The sequence below is a fragment of the Onychostruthus taczanowskii genome, unplaced genomic scaffold, assembly GCF_017590055.1.
Source record: "Onychostruthus taczanowskii isolate IOZ18803 unplaced genomic scaffold, ASM1759005v1 scaffold3, whole genome shotgun sequence".
Classification (NCBI taxonomy): domain Eukaryota; kingdom Metazoa; phylum Chordata; class Aves; order Passeriformes; family Passeridae; genus Onychostruthus; species Onychostruthus taczanowskii.
This window is the reverse complement of record NW_024500349.1, coordinates 4,587,515-4,605,023: the sequence shown is the minus strand read 5'-3', so window position 1 is coordinate 4,605,023 and position 17,509 is coordinate 4,587,515. Positions and strand designations below refer to the sequence as shown.

The window sequence follows — 17,509 nt, the reverse complement described above, 5'->3', positions numbered from 1 at the left end:
TCTGGAGAGGTCAGACTGCTGTCTTAACTTGACTTTTTTTCTTTAATTAATGTTTGCAGTTAATTGCTAATAGTATTGTTGTGATTGATTTTTTGAAAGTACTACAACAAAACTATTGTTAGCAGTAGCAAGCCCTGTGCTGGCATATATCATCATAGCTACTCTCATAATTTATCAATTGGACTGGCCTAAGGAGATTTTTCATGAAGCCAAGATTTTTCTCTTATCTTTAGAAGAGTGTGTATGTAAAGTAAGACTTCCACTCAGCATTTACACTGCATTAGGAATGAACTGGGTAGATTATCAGCTTCAGTACTGGTGTTAGAAAGGGGAAAAATTCAAGTGGTAGGGATTACCCAGTATCAGTGATAGTAAAAGCATACAGTATTCTATCACGGTTAAATAGCAATGTACTTTATACATTCTTTTGCTCCCTGGGTATTAAAAAATACCCCAAAAGCTGTTTCAGAAAAGAATTTATTGTACTGTACTTTGCAGTGGTCTGAGGAATAATGAGGATTTTAAATAAGGAAGCTTGGACAGATGACTTGGCACGCTTAGAGCATTTGACTTTGTATTCACTAGACTGTTTTTTTAACAATCTCTGTTGAGATCTACAAGGCCCTGGCATGGTTTTAGATAACAATATGTTAACAAAGGTGCTGTTTTTTCAAATAATACGTAACAGATACCCTTTTCTTTTGGGATCACGTGAAAAATATATAGATACAACACTTAGGAACATGATTTAGTGGGACTTGGCAGTATTAGATTTATGGTTGGACTCAATTTTAGCAACTTTTTTCCAATCAAGATGATTCTATGATTTTGTGAATCTTCATTACATTTTTTTGAGGCAATCTATTCCCATCAAAATATCTGCCAGACTCTCTCAACTATCAACATTCCCTGTGATTTTGCTGGTCATGTTCTTTTACCTGAGGGTCCTTGGCTGGAAATGCAACCTGTGTGCATTTATCCATCTTGTGAGTCAAAAGGCAGTGTTAATGTGTGTTAATGTGTTAATGGTAAGGCCTGCATCATTTCCCTTAGAGGTGACTGACTTATGATTGTGAGTAAAATCATCACATTTGCTGGTAAAGTTATCTGAGATATACATATATATATCATATATATGTACTGTAAGTTATTATTTTATTGGTTGAAAAGTGTTATTTTTACCGGTTTCATTAAGCATGTTATAAAATAAAAAATGTCAGGTTGAGATACAGTTGTGTGTCTAAACTAATTGTGAGTCTAAAGTAATAAACATACATAAAGCATAATCAAAAACATTGTAAAAAGGTTTTCCAGATTTGGTTTCTCATCATTGTTCAAGCTCAAGAGTCTGCAGGTCTTTAAGTAATAAATAGGGAGCTTGGGTGTGATTTAATTTATCCTTGGTCTCTTTTCTAAAGACAGTCTTCAAGTGCATTGGTGTAACCATGAAAACATTTTTAAGTAGAGAGACTGTGATTGTCTAGGTTGCTCCATGAAAACATATCTGCAAACCTTACATACCAAAATGACACCATAGTTCCTAATTTACCCAAGACAATAGCAGTTAGTCATGCTTTGTTTTCCTAGTTTGTCTTAGTAATTTGCCACCCCTGGTTAAGATTATCACTTAGGCCTGGCAATGTCTTGTCAGATGGGCAATTCAGCCTTGTGTTTTAAGATTTTTCTGATATGTCAGCACTATCAAATTCCTATCAGCATGGTTTTTAATTCTATTTTTGAACCTTATGCAGAAATTGTACCATTAATGTACAGCAGGAAGTGAAGCTGTGAGAAACTTGCCTGTCTCACCAGCAAAACTGAACTGCTCAGGAATTTGTAAAACAATCACAAGTTGTGTACAAAGATATGTGAACTGGAAGTCTCTTAATTTACACAGCTCCATCAATCCTATCGGACAATAGGGGTGTCCTATAAACACTATTATAGGACTATTTACTTCACCTCAGGACTGCTAAAATCACTGAAACACTGAAAGAAGTTTTCAGTTCCTTGAAACTGAAAGGATGTCCAAAGCTGCAGAAAGCACAAAAGAGGGAAAGAAGTGAAAGGAGAAAGATATTATTACAAACTAAGAAACTGCACACATTTAATTTGCATGAATCAAAATGATCTTCTTGGGGTTATACGAATAGCAAACACATTTATACAAGATAAGGAAAGAGCTTTATTTCACATAGGGAAAAGAGAGGCAGGGACTATGTAAAATTAAAGATGGAAAATTACTTCTTGAACATTTGAAAGAGTGAGATCAAGTGTTATCTTCTGCTTAGTTTATGATGTGTCCTTTTCCATGAGAGGCTAGTAATAGATTTGGTGAAAAGGATTTGGCAAAAGAATAAACTACTTGATGCTTATGATTAGAGATTTAAGAAGTTATAGACACAGAGGGATTAGCAGGGAGGAATATTGTGTTGGTAAGTGAGCATTGCCAAAATCTTGTAAGGTTTCTCCCAACTCTGACATATTTTGCTTTGTGAGTATAATCATCTTAAAGCATTAATTCTGCCTTCCATGCTCTTCTTATTAATTTAGGTAGCTATTGCAAGAGCTCTGTGAATGTCTGCTGAATTCCTGAAAATGTGATTCACTCCATGGAAGTACTATGCTAATAATATTTCATGCCCAGTATTGGTGAAGTTTTGGCATAGAACATCTGCTGTGCTTTCTGAAGCGTGACACCCACAGATCATCTGTTTCAACAGACCCAGATTATCACTAGTAGAGTTTTTAATAAGAGCCGTGTTACTGGGAAGCATCTGTAGTCTTGCCTTCTAGCTGGAAACTTGAAAAAAATGAGTTGTTGCTGCATCTGAAGTGCTGAAGAATGCCATACTACTGTCATGTTACATCAGGGTCACTAATTGCTGGGCTATATTTTTGTAAATATTCCATGTATTTGTCTGTGTTTTCTGCTTAGAATTCTGGCAGACGAATACTACATCACAGAATTTTGTTGTAAGGCCAAGACACAAAAGAAGGAAAAGGCAGGTATGTGCCAAATGCTTGTTTATAAGGAACATGCTGTCAAGTTTGTTTCATGTCTGCTGAGTTAATTTGTCCAGATGGAGTCCTGCTGCTCCTGCTGGTTTGGCATGAGATCTCTATATCAATACAGCTAATACAAAAAGAAGTATCTAATGTAAGCTAAACATTGATGGGTTCTCTTGGACATTGCCTACTGGAAGAGTTAGGAAATTTTAAAATACTGCTATATGGAAAATGAAAAGGTAGGTAAAATAATTTTGCTCCTTGTGAGTATAGTTTTATCAGAAACTCCCATAATAAAACCTATATATATTTTTTAACATGTTGCAATAGTGATAAGTAGCTAGTTTATCTCACTTTATTTTGTTTCAAAAAACTATTCTAAACAGAGACTTTATTCCCTGTTTATTAAAGTGGGGAAGCCACTAAGTGCAGACGTCTGTTACCCGTTACACTCTGTTTTGTTAGACCCTAAGAGTTACATTCTCTCCATAGGTTCGTCAGATTCCACGTAAAGTTGAAGAAGAAACAAAATACATTGAGTTGATGATTGTAAATGATCACCTAATGGTAAGACTGACACATTTCAACATCTTACAATTAGCATCAAATTGTCTTAATTTATCCAGAGAGCATAACAATAAAGAATATTATAAGGCTGGAATAAATTCAGTATGTCCTTAATAGAAGAGGTTATGGTCTCATTAACCATTGATGAAGTTGGTTTTGAATTTTGGCAAGTTAATTGCACCAAGAATGCAACTAAGTGTGATGATCAGAAAGAAGGGTCAGAAAGTAACTAGTCGCTAGAATGATTTAAGCTGTTGATTTTATTTGTGGCTTTCCTGAGCATTTGTCTTAGTTACAGGCACTCAGAAATCCATAATGCAGTTATTTCAATTGTGCAGGAGCTGTTGAGAATGGGGAGATTAACAGTGACTAGATTTTTTTGAAACATCCCAATAAATGTAAAGAAAATGATTTTGTTAAACTTTTATACTTGGTCTGGGAAAATGCAGTGGGGTTTTTAACATAGTGGAAAGACACATAAAAACAGTGTATTGAAGAAAAGACAGACTCATTCAAATAGGAAAAAACACAGATATATGTCAGTGAAGATAATTTATTAATCATTTAACGAAGGAAATATCAAAGGAAATGGCAAATTCTTCATCATTTGCAGTTTTCAAAGGTAGCTTCAAACACAAACAATGGATTTTCTCTTGAAGTAACTGGATTAAGTTCAGCTTAGTAGTTCCCATCCGACTGGTGACATTAGATGATTTTATGGTCCCTTAGGCTTTAAAATAAAAATATTTTTATAAATCTTGTCTACTTCTTATGTAATGTGCAGCAATTCTCTCATGCAATATCTGAATTAGCAAAAATAGACATGAGAGTGTACAAGTGTACAAAAAGTGTGCCACTGTCCTTAGATACTGTACTCCTCCACCAGCTCAGTTTGGGGAACACAGGAATAAATTCTTGGATTAAAATTAATAATATTGGATGAAAATTCCTTAAATCACTATAACTGTGCTTGATCCTAAAGACCTGAAGCTACAATATTTCCTTTGGGATCCTCCTATCTGTTCAGGCAGATTTTCTTCAAGGACAATGTTTCCTAATTTTGTCTAATCACAGCTACTGCAAGAGTCAGTCTAGTTAGGAGTTTATTCTCTGAGGTGAGTGCCAGTGATCAAAGAAGCCAAATAATTTCCTTCTGTAAGAAGGAAATATCATTCGCTGTGGCCTTAACTTCCTTGGTTTTGGTGGTTTTCCCTACATTCCTGCTTGAAAGGATGCCTGCCCTATGCCCTAGCTGTGTAAAACTTCTTGCCCACTAAAAGATCCTAACTTCCAGAAAATATGGACAATTTTAATTCCAAAATCGAGCATCATGGGGCACAAGATGGCAAAACATTTCTGAAAAGCTTGTACACTTTTTTTTTAAATTCTTCTGAGATACCTGTGACTTTCATGCTCATGGTGCTCATTCATAACTGTTTTTTTTCCCCTGCAAATAGGAGTACCTGGATAGCTGTTTCTAGTGCCATTTTTATAACACTGCATTACGAATTTCAGTCAAGATGCCATTGGAATTTGATTGCTGAAGTGGTTTGAACCAGTTACTGTGGCTGTATAGAGTGTGCAACTATACAACAAGAAAACAGCTTAGGAGAGAAAATTGAAAAAAAAAAACCACGGATACAGGCACTTCTGGGATAATACATCTTAAGGAGTCTCAGCTACAGAAATTTTTGTTGCTAACTTCTGCATTGGCATTTGTGATTAATTTTAAAATTGGCAACAATAATGATAATGAAGACAGTAATAGAATGTTACTGTTCTTATATCACTTTCCAGTTAAGATTCTAGGGTGCTTTCTAAAGAGGAATTAATACATCCTCACAACAGCTGTTGTAAAGTATATCAGTAATGTGCAATTCTGAGCAATTTTCTACTATTGGTTGTAAACATTGCACTCAACACAAGAGACAAAACCTTGTGCAGGGGTGATATTGTTGATATTGTTGATATTGTTTTTACTTCATGGTGTTTTGGAAATGGACTTTGTTTTTCTGAATCTGAGCCTGTTACTGGTCTGTGCTTTTTTTACAGTGTAAAAAGCACCGCCTGTCAGTCGGCCATACCAACAGCTATGCCAAATCAGTTGTGAACATGGCTGATTTGGTAAGTATCACTCAGCTATATGTTCTTTTACATGTGAGATGAGTCAAAAGATTCTTCTGATGATAGATGCAGGAGTTGTCAGTTTGTGATGTAACAATAGTAATGTATGTGAAGATCACAAATTTTCATCTAGAACCACAATCATTCACCTATAGAGCATTTGACTAACATAAAGCATCAGAGGGGTTTTATTTTGTGGCTTTAAGCATTTAAGTATCCTGCTGGATTGGTCCCTTGAGTATGAGTTTTAAGGAGCACCTGAGATATGACAGATATTTCTAGCACAGGATCCCTGTTTTGACAACTTTAAACCCAAAAGACGATCTGAAACTCTAGTGCATTAAAATTTCTCCAGAAAAAGTGCACTTGAGTAAATGAGTTAGAATAGGGACAGTCTGGTGAACTATGTGGATTGTATTTATATATATGCTAACTCAGACAAGCTGCTGGCTCTTGTACCTCACCACAGCAAAGTATTAGAAAAAGAAAAGTATTCCTAGAAGAAAATGTTTGAAAGCATTTGGTGTGGAGTGTTGACACAGCATTGAAAGGATGTCCCTTTTTTTTGTGATTCAGCCAGCAGGAGTTGAAATACTCGTGTAGACATATATAACAGTGAAAATTGTGGCTTTATAGATCATTATTCCGCATAAGAGGGCCCTTGTGTGCCATTGGGTGAGCTGGCTGTTATAAAAGACATATTAAGTTCAAATCTTTGAACTATCTGGAATGTAGTAATTTTTCAAAAATCACATTTTTCTTCTATGTACCTCTGCCTGTGTAGGCTAAGAGAAAGCTAAGAGAACTGATTGAAGAATTAAGCCTAAAATTTTGGTTTTACTTGGTTTTTATGTTTGTTGGTTTTAAAGGAGATAAAATCACCTACAAGAATGTAACGTGTGCTAGAATAAGCTAAATATTTAGTTATGTAAAAGTGCAAGCTATTACAAAAAAGGGGTGAACCTCACCTTTTTTCTATTTGACATAATATATTTGTTCATTCTGTTAATGTACTAGATATATAAAGAACAACTTAACACCAGGATAGTATTGGTTGCCATGGAAACCTGGGCTACTGATAACAAGTTCACCATATCTGAAAACCCCTTGGTGACTCTACGTGAGTTTATGAAATATAGGAGGGATTTTATCAGAGAGAAAAGTGACGCAGTTCACCTTTTTTCGTACGTAACCTTGTGTGATGTTATATTACTGGGGTTTTTTCTTTCCTTGGGGGTTGCTTCTCACAAGTGGCTGATGTATCTCCTTTCTGTTGTGTGTGTAATCCACAATAATTCAGAAAATAATGTTTCAGATGGGGAGGTGGGAAAAAAATTAATGCACAAACTGCCTGCCAGTGCAACTAGAGGTTTGACTCTTATTTTAACATACTAAGCCTGAGCTGCATGCACTGTAATCCTTTGTTATTCTGTGCAACCACCTACTCCACAAGTGCAGCTATCTGAAGAGTCATGCATGGTTCCACCTCAGAGGTTGACTTCTTCAGCAGTAGAGCACAGATTATTTAAAGGCAGAACATTGGTTTTGAAGCCAATGAGATTTTCTGCTGAAGTGCACTATGGCCTGCTGTACTTTGTTGAATAACCTGCATGCTGCAGGATTGCTGAAGTGTTTCAGATCCTCAAAACAGTTGGTTCTCCCAAGATATTTGACCTATAAGAATACTAAACTGAGAAAAATGTTATTTTCTCTAAGTATCTTAATTGTTTTTAAAATAAGATTGATATGATAAAATATATTTGCAAAAATACAGGAGAGATACATGGCTGAGATTTTTGATCCACACATGACATCACAGATGAATATCTCTGTTGGAGTCCTTTTTTCTCTCTGCTGACTGTTTTAGGAGCCTATAAGAATAAACTTAACCTAAACACCTCACTTCACATGACTTCAGTAGGGTTCCAGGATACCCAAGCCCGGTATCCACCCTCAGAATTTTCGCATGTACCTAATTACTACCACTGATTTCTGCCTTGAAGAAAGCTAGTAAGATTTGCAAAGTGGTGCTTGCAGATTTTGGTTTCTCTGTGTCTTCCTCTCTTTCTGATCTTCATCTCTTAAATGGGAATCAGGTTTTCTCATATCCTTTTTGTAATTTCTCTGGTGGCATTGTAAAGTCTTTGAGGGGTAAGTCTGGTTCTTGTGAAAATGTATGTAGTGACTAGGACAAAAGAGAGCCCAATTTGGCTTGTGGTTGGACTCTGGATACTACTGTAATGCTACTTCCAGTGCTATCCATAGCACCACCATCAATGATGTTTGTGGTGTTGCATTCATAGACTGTTTAGAAACAGCAGTTTCTGAAATTATGTCTGTGAGTGAAACACAGCCATGTTGGGAGGTGGGGGTAGCTGGTGTGATGTTACAGTGGTTACAAATGAACTTCTGCCTTTAGCACAGTAAGCCCACTGTGATCCTTCTTGAGGTTTTTCTCCCCTCACCTGAGAAAAATAATTTGCCAGATGGATCAGTACTCTCAGGTGGAGAGTATATTTTGTCTCCAGTAACTGGCAGTTATTCATGCTGATGTGGTCAGCACCAAAGAGGTGATTAGATTTAGGTGCAGAGTGCATCTGTTCTTTGGATGAGATTGGCTGTAGTTCCAGGGAGTTTTCACCTACCTCTGCATCTTCTGCTAATGTATCTCCCTTGAGTTTTACCACATCAGCACTGCCCAATTAGACACGTGTTGTTTCACTAGTCATGAGCTGGGAGCATGGTGGCCTCTCCTGAGCTCTGCCTGGAGCACGTGCCAGCGGAAAGCACTCGCTGCAGTAGAATGTCAAGAAACAAGAGGCTGGACAGATCCAAGTGGTTTGGCAAAATAGTCCCTTTCTTCTTATATTGGGTAGTCTGAAAAGGAGCAGGGAAGATGGTATAAATTTTCTGGAGATAACTTGTCATGTGAGCATTGTGAGTGGTTATCTGTTTTTCCCATTTGTTTTTGCATAATTTGCAGTGTAGTGGTGGCATCCAGCATTTGCAAATGCCAGCTTCTCATTTGGAAATCAGAGGGGTAATTACTGGAATAGGCAGGTGCAAAACTCGTGGACTGAGCAGGTAAACATATTTTTCTTTTCATTTTTGTCAAAGGGGGAGTCGTTTTCAGAGCAGTCGAAGTGGTGTAGCCCACACTGGTGGAATCTGCTCCTTGCTTAAAGGCGGAGGTGTGAATGAGGTAGGTGGGGATACTGGTATGAGCAAAAAGTGGTGGAAATTTATCTGCAGGGAATTTATCAGTGCAGACATGTTCCTCAAAATATTTTGCTTTTTTTTTGGCTGATGTAGACTCTTACTGCAGCTCTGTGGAAGGGACACTTCAATGAAGAGTGATGAGTGAATAAAGTCAATACACTTCAAATACACTTTAAAGCAAATTCTGCAATATCCTGTCATTCATATTTCCAGTCACAATGCCAAGAGAGAAACAGACTTTCTCTTACTTATTTTGTCTATAAGCTAGTGTTTAGTTTTCATCTGGCTACCCTGAAGTAAGAATTCTAACACTGCATATGTGATTTTGCATTTTTTTCCTTGATATGAGAAAAGCTTCACTTGAATCTGAGATACCTGAGTGTTGCTGATTACTTTTCCCACCTGCTTTCTTTCAGTTTGGAAAGCCAGACTTAATGGCAGTCACCCTGGCACAGACCTTGGCCCAAAACATTGGCATTTTCTCAGACAGAAGAAAGCTTCTAAGTGGTAATTTTATTTGCTTTTTCACTCTATCTCAAGAGAATTAAAAAGTAGAGGATCTTATTAGTGTCCTGTCAATGTCGTTCTGATATGTACTTTTTCCTTCTGTTTCTCACAATATAGAAATATTTTTATTTCTTGCAGTAACATGAGAAGGGTCTGATATACTAGTTTTCCTCTATTTGAGCAAATCTTTGAGGAGTATACCCCTGCTTGTAATTCCTGACAGCACTGGTGTCACTATTTCATCCAAAATAGACCATAAAGGTGCCTGTTGCTTCCATTCATTTCAGGGAGGCTGGTGTCCCACCCACAGACCAAATGGCTGCCATCTTATGACACAAGGGTGGGAATTTACATTATTAGATCAGGGTATAATGAGGAGCCTCCTCAGTACTGTGGTATAGGACAGTTCAAACAATACAACTTTTTATCTGTTTTCCTTGATTGATTTGCTCTTGTAGATTATCCAAAACCCTTGTTTCTCCTATAGATTACCCAATATCCAGTATTTGCTACTGCTACTATTTCTCTGCTGTAACCTTGGTATTCAGCTTCTTAGTTATCCCTATTTACCTGCAATGCTTTAATCTCCACCATTGTGCCCACAACAAGCACCTTGCCTTCCTGCTTCCATGTTATATGAAATCCCAGCTTGATATGATTAAAATAAAAATACAGTTTTGAAACAATTTAGATAATTAACTGGAGTGTGGACTTACTGGATTGTGTGTGCTTATGTGGCCTTCATTTAATAAGATAAATTACTCTATTGATTAGTGGATTTTTTTCAGATATTGTAATGACAATATATAATGCAGAGATAGCTGCATTTAAAGTTTTTGCAGATTATACAATATCATTTTTAAAAATAATCAGAAATGTAGGACTGATGCTCTATCCTACAGACATGTTCAGTATTCATTTTCCAGCCACATATTTTTGAGTGGATGTAGGGGCAGGGTAAAAGTGAAAATTATAATAGTGGTGACTCCCTTTCTTTATGGCTGAGAAGGGTAGGACACTGTTTTGGTAGGGAGAGAGGAGAATGCAATTGTTAGACAGAGTTTTGTTTGCTTTCTAATTGTACTTTTAAAATGGAAACAATAAACTGATGTTCGTGTGTACAGTAAGAGAAGTTATGGAACGTGAAAGTGGAAAGCATTTCTACTGAAATTAAAGCAAGACACAGTTTTCAAAGTGGAGGATTGAGACCAGAGCAAAGTGATCCCAGCTGGCAGGGCAAAAGGGAGTTGCATGGGGGAGGAAGGGAGGGAGGGAGAGCCGAGGAAGAAGCTGATAGATCCTGCTGTACTACCTTGTGTTCATTGATCATTCCATGCTTTTTTTTGGTCTCAATTATTGTTTGGGGTTTTCCAAGGGAAGATTTGAAGATTTTCAAAATCACGTTACCATAGTCAAAGAAGAGAACTGAAAAAAAAAAATAAAGAAATTTGGGAAATGAGTATCATCACACAGGAGATGAGAAAGCTGACTCATGATTTGCAAGTGCAGAAGGCTAGCATTGCAGTTTTTTTAAGAGAAGGAAAGAAAAACAGGACATATTTTCAAAGCTCAGGATTGCACAGAATCATGTAGAGTTTTTAAAAATTTTGGCAAGTTTCATTGATGCACTTAAACTAAGGTGTGCAATAAACCAGCAAATTATTCTTTCCTACTTCTCTGGAAATATGAAATGGAATTGAGTACAGTGTGCTTTTTACTGTAAGAATTGTATTATTTTGGACTCACAAGACTCAAGATGTAACTTTTAATTTTATCTTTATTTTTTTTTGTCAGGTGAATGTAAGTGTGAGGACATGTGGTCTGGATGCATAATGGGAGATATGGGGTAAGGCAGTTCACTAGAGAAAATTCATGTTTTTCATACAGCGACCTAAAGGAAAGGTGTGAAAAGTTTTCTCTTTCGTGGTTCAGCAGAATATTCTTCACGAGTCCATTAGTTATATACCATACAAAGACACCTTCAAAGAAATGTGAGAATAAGTGAGTTCATAAGAAGGGCATGTGAGGATTTTTGGTGAATGCTGATTTAACTTGGAAAGCACAAGGCTCAACAGTCAAGTCAGGTCATTGCAGAGAAGCAGAAGCAGACATAGCTTATTTTCTCATGCAAGATTCTTACTAAGTTGTGGAAAAAATGGCACACCCTAATTCTTAAAATCCTATAATCAAATTTCTGTGGCATGTCTCATTTTCAGTGTCTTTGTTGGAATCTTTCATCTTTCTCTATCATCTTTTATCACACAGTTTGTGTGATATTCTTAGAAAAACTGCCCCCGTTGGAGGCTGAGTATGTTCATACCCATGTGTAGTGTCACTGGGGAGATTTTAACATAATGACTGGTGAATCAGCTAATTTTTGCTGGTGGATGAAATTTGATGCTTTCGGAAATATATTCAGACCCTAACACTTTTTATTACAAGTCTGTCTTTTATCATGCATATGAATTATAGTCTAGTTTTAGATATTACTTACATTGTATTCTAGTTTTAGGTATAGACAGGGCTCATTTTTTAATTAATTTCGAATGGATCCACAAATTTTCACAATAGCGTTGTGGTCAGAAAAATTTTGAGCAAAGTGTGTCTCATTCAAACCTCTTTGAAAGTGTGAATGTGTGCCCTTTTCATCTTAAAATATCTGAAAACATACCTGGTAGGATTTTTCTGATTTTTGGTAAGTTAAAAAACCAGTCTGAGAGGCATTTTTGAGTCTTATAAAAGTTATAAATTCCTATGTTAGGGCCTTTAAATTCTTTATCTGAAGTTCAGACCTTTCACATAATTTGGTACATGAAGAAGCCTTGTATTTACCTAGCTTATTGCTGAACTTTGGTGAAATCCACAGCCTCTGTAGTGTTTAGACCAAATTCATGAGCATTACAGATGGAAAAAGCCAATTATGTTTTGGAAGCTATCTCTCCCAGCAGTGCAGGATAGCACTTTGGCTAATATTTTTATATCCAGTGGTGAGATGATAGAGGAAAGCCCTTGAGACTCCAAAATCTCCTTGAAGCATAAGTACATTCAGGACTATGGACCTGAATATAAAGATCACTGCAGTTGCCTTGGGAAAAGTTATTTCCCTGTGAAAAGGATCCATGCAAATATTCTCTGCATCACATTGTTTTTAGATGGGGCACGATGCCTCAGGGGACCTCTGTACTCAATTGAAGTTTACTGAGTGGGACACATGACACAGAGGGAAGCTGAAATGTTAGGTGGTGTTTGCTAGAAGCATGTTTAAAATGGCATAACTCTATTATATAAAAATTCTGTGAGTCAGGGGAACCATTTCATCTAAGAGAGAACTAAACTATAACCTGTCTTTTTCTCCTGCAGTTTGTATGGGAGGAAATAAACGTATTTCTGAGATCAGGCCTGTTAGTGGAACAAGTCACACTTGTCGAACTACATGCTGTAATCACATTTGTGCTGTTTGGCATACAAAAACTTAGTGAAATATTCTAGAATTCTCACATTCCATGAGCTCTTTGTCATTGTTGAAATTTCCTTGTTATTTACTGGAAGGATTTTCAAATAGAAAGAAATAGAATAGTCAGATAGACTTACAAACAGATAGTCACTCTGATTCTGAGCAGCATGTTTTCATTCTTTTTCTGAAGTATAACATTATAGTTCTTCTGTTTCTAGAAAAGAAAATACAGTGTAAAAACCACCAGAGAAAGTAATCCTTCTACCTTATTTTGTTAGGTACTATCTTCCAAGCAAGTTCTCTGAGTGTGATATTGAAGAGTATCATGAATTTTTAAACAATGGAGGTGGAGCCTGCCTTTTCAATAAACCAACCAAAGTAAGCATTACATTAATGTTTAATATTATTTCTATTCTATTGCTAATTTTGATGAAACAAAGAAAAATGAAAATTATTATGTTGGGAAAAAACCCTTTATTTTTGATAGTTCTGGTTCTTTCTAACTATTCTGGTAACATATGGGTGTAAATAGTTTAGTTCATAGTAGTTTAGAAGTTACTTTTAAATAAATTTCTAATACAGTGGTTTCACGTCCAGTAGAGCATTCACAGCCTCTGATTGAGAATTATTCCTTACACAATTTGTTCAGAATATTGTGAATACAATACAATTTTGTATTTACAACAGCTCTGCAATGCAGGATTTGCAGCAGTGTTTCGGTATATTCCTGCTCCATTCACTGAAGCATGTGTTAAAATGTAAAGCAAGCAGGAAAATGATCTTGACTCTTTTCTATATATCATTAATGGTGACCTGTATTTAATGGCTGTCTTTCAACAAGCAAAGGAAAAGAGGGTAAGGCAGAAAGACAGTCCAATATGGAAAAAAGACTTATCTGGTAACTGAAGTGGTCACAGATGTAAAAGAGAAGAAGGTCAGTTCAAGAATGATGCATGTCCTTCTAGTGAATATGAGAAAAAGTGCATCTTCTTACAACCACGGAATTTCCATAAAACTTAAAGAGAAGAGAGAAAACATAAAATCTGGACAAGCTGAGCTTGCCTGTCTCTTAAAGGTCTCTTTTGATGAAAGAGTTTATTATTAAAAGTGGACAGAAAGCACTGTAATACATTAATAAGGTGTAAAATTTCATATTTAAAATGTACCTGAGTTTTAGAAGTTTGCTTTTTTCCATCCCATTAAAGGTGGAGAAATACTGGTAGATGTATTTACTTGCCAAGTGTATTATGTATACAGTGTAATGTGTCTTACTTGGTTTTATTTTAGTGTTTGTGTTCATTTACACATCTGTCAGTTGGAAAAAAAACCCAATTACTTTCCTTTCAATTTAGTTTGGCAGGACTTTAGGGTTTTTTTTTTTTTTTGGATGGCATGCAGAAATGTGAATTAGATGTGGAAGCCAGGGTGATCCAGTTTCTTTTATGCATTGTGGTTTGGGCTGGTCTAAAGGTTTTGTCAATGGATGTCTGTCTAATTAACAATGCTGTCAAAGATATGTTTCCTTGCAGGGATGGTGAGACAGAAACTTGTTTTTATTTTTCAAGTATTATGAGATAAAGGAAAGCTGATGTGACAAGGTGCAGTCTTTGGCACTGCTCCACTCTTAGATCAGCTATAATCCCAAAAATTACATCAGTGGCTGCTGGAGCAGATTGAACATATGCTCTTTTCAAATGAATGGATGAATGATATGACTTTGGGGAAAGGTTATTCAATTTGCTTTTAATGTTTGGGTTTTTTTCCTTCAATTTCATTTTCAGCTGTCTCTATGTGCTGCAGCAAATTGGCCCAATATTTCAAGGCAGAATTCTCTGTCACTGCCGTCTCTTTGTCTCTTGTGCAGCACACTGAGACATATTGAAGAAATTAAGCTGTCTGGAAAAATACATAGGCAACAAGCACTTTTAACAGCTCTTTAATGATTCTACAGGCTTGCATACATTTTATGTTAAATTCTACTTATGCATTGCATGCTGCAGTCAAATTTCCATTTCAATAGGGGATGTAATAATAATCAGCCAGTGCCAGGCTGTGGTTTGTGGCACAGTGAAGTACGTGGGGTGATGCTCCATCCTGTGGGCTCCTGACAGAAAGGCAGCAGCCAGTGAGAAATGCTCTACACTGTGCACGATGAGCTTGTGCAGATGGCTCAGGAGCAGGGTGATTTTTGGAATGGTCCTAGTTTAATTGGGGAACTTGAAGGCTGAGCTGCAAAATTTTAGTCTGGTGACACACTTAAATGCCTTCTCATTTATGTAATAAAAGCTACTATTATGTTTTTTTATGTCCAAAGGAAAAATATTTTCTTTTAGAAGAACTTTAAAAGTTTTAGGAAGACAGAAAAAATTAAACTGGAAAGGACAGATTGTCAGTGTCCCTTAGGAGAGGTTATGGCATACAAATGTAAAGATTTTGATCTTTTAAGTTACAGTCCAGTGGGAAGGCTGAAAGGAAACTCAGCAATACTTCCTGTGCACATCTGCCTGTGTGTAATACATACTTACAGAAAAGTGGGAAAAGTTTCTAACTGCGGTAGAGGAAAATGGAAAGAAAAATCCAACTGCAACAAAAACTGCCAAAGAAACAGAGCATCTCTCCCTCCCAAGCATTTCTGAGCCACATAAAAGGACTACTTTTTATGGCTATTACTTCTGAACTTACAGCGCAGGTTTTAACCTTTCAGCCCTTGGCATTTGAACTCCAGAACAACAGCAGTTGCAACTGCTATGAAGATAATGAAATTGTCACATCCTTAATTTTTTTCCTTTATTGTCGTACCTTTTGTTTTTCATTGTAACTTCTGCTCAAACTGAATTTACTGTAAAGCTGACATCTAAGCACAGAAGATACCATGTGACTCAGCAGCACTGCTGCATTAATTTTCAGGAGTGTTCATTCTCTGTATGCTTCACTTGTTTTGTGTCACTCTGTGTCTCCCTGAGTCGTGGGAACTGTTTTTCAGTTAATGCATTTGGAGTGCTAGCTTAAAAACCATGTTGCACAGAGCAAATATGACAATGATTACCTTAAAAGAGACATGCCCTATGATTTCTGAATTTCCACGCAGCTTCTGGATCCTCCAGAATGTGGCAATGGCTTTGTGGAAGACGGAGAGGAATGTGACTGTGGGACAATAGCGGTAAGTGCAATGTACTTTAAATTAGCAACCAGATTTGTCTGATAGTTGGTACTGCACATTGCTGCTGTTAATGATAAGTGGAGGAAGACAAGCAGGGTGAAGGTCATCTGCCCAAGGATTCATAGTATTAGCTCCCTGTGCAGAATCAGACCTTCAAAGCCATGAAAGAAAGCATTTTCCTAGATGGAAACACTTGTCAGTGCTAAGATGTTAGTATTTAATGACAATATGAAGTTAGAAAAATTATTTTCTATCTTGCACAGGAAGCAGCAGTTTCATGCTCCACAAGTATATGCCTTTTTCTGCCTCTAGGTCCTAAAAGAATGAAGAAAAAAATCTATTCAGGTAGTGTGCTAAGATGAGAAGTATTAAGAGCTTGGGGTTCATGTGCTTTTCCCATGTATTCTGTTCTGTGTGTGTGTGTGTGTTCCCAGGAGTGTGCCAGTGAAGGAGGAGAGTGCTGCAATACCTGCACCCTGACCGCGGGCTCCCAGTGCAGCAACGGGCTCTGCTGTCGGAAGTGCCGGGTAAGGGCAGCGACCTTCACTGTAGCAGCCTGGTGGGAATGCATCCTGGTGGCTGCAGGCACTACACCACATGTATTTTCCCTTGCAGACCTTGTGATTACTCTTCTGAAAGCTTACCTTTTAAAACTGGCTGAAATCTGATTTTTCTGAGGCTGTACTCTATCTTTTAGGCTTGGCTTTTTGGGGCAGGGACTGTAATCAAATGCAGAGGTAAATTGAATCCTTCCAGTTTCAGACAAGTTTGAATCAGGTTGAAGTTCTATGAGATCTCATTAGACATCCTTGCTTAAAGGATACATTAACCATAAAGGTTTCGTTACATGTCCCTTTTTTTCACTATGAGGATGGTGAGGCACTGGAACAAGTTGATTAGAGAAGCTGTGGATGCCCCATCCCTGGGAGTGATCAAGGCCAGGCTGGATGAATCTTTGAGCAAGTGGAAGGTGTTCTTGCCCATGGCAGTGAAGTTGGAGCTAGATGATCTTTAAGGTCCCTCCCAACGCCAGCCATTCTGTCATTCTTTGAACATGCACACCCTTATCCAAGTGCTACTCCCAATGCCATATGTGTTGCTCTGGATTTGCCCCATGAGACTGAATGGGAAAATCATACCACAGAGTGTCTGAGGGAAGGATAGAGTAAAAATCACAAAAGCACAGCCAGCAGAATTACTCAGAATGATTCATCTAAAAGACACCTGACTTTAGTTTCAGTTTGGTCTGCCTGTGTGTCCTTATGTGTGGACTGACTGAAATCCCGTTGAGTAAAGGGAATCAAACCCTATGTAAACTGTAAGTTATTCTTCTTGATACATCAGTAAATAGTAAAAGGAGGTTTAACCAGATCGTGACTGTAAGGGAGCCATGTTAAATATGACTTCAAATAGTTGTTTGTACTCATTTAGTAATAAAGATTATTAGTATTAATGTAGTTAAAACTGTG

At 37.1% G+C, this 17,509-nt stretch overlaps 1 protein-coding gene across 3 annotated transcripts in view; it reads left to right on the top strand.

Moving 5' to 3' along the window:
- Window positions 1-17,509, top strand: part of ADAM22 (ADAM metallopeptidase domain 22) — a 129,926-nt gene that overhangs the window by 79,246 nt on the left and 33,171 nt on the right. For all 3 annotated transcript variants that reach the window (XM_041408701.1, XM_041408700.1, XM_041408699.1), the window contains exons 8-17: window positions 2,939-3,009; window positions 3,502-3,576; window positions 5,629-5,700; window positions 6,718-6,884; window positions 8,818-8,902; window positions 9,336-9,426; window positions 11,221-11,272; window positions 13,159-13,258; window positions 15,969-16,040; window positions 16,475-16,567. In XM_041408701.1, the coding sequence (XP_041264635.1) occupies window positions 2,939-3,009; window positions 3,502-3,576; window positions 5,629-5,700; window positions 6,718-6,884; window positions 8,818-8,902; window positions 9,336-9,426; window positions 11,221-11,272; window positions 13,159-13,258; window positions 15,969-16,040; window positions 16,475-16,567 (878 nt within the window). The remainder of the gene's footprint in view (window positions 1-2,938; window positions 3,010-3,501; window positions 3,577-5,628; window positions 5,701-6,717; window positions 6,885-8,817; window positions 8,903-9,335; window positions 9,427-11,220; window positions 11,273-13,158; window positions 13,259-15,968; window positions 16,041-16,474; window positions 16,568-17,509) is intronic.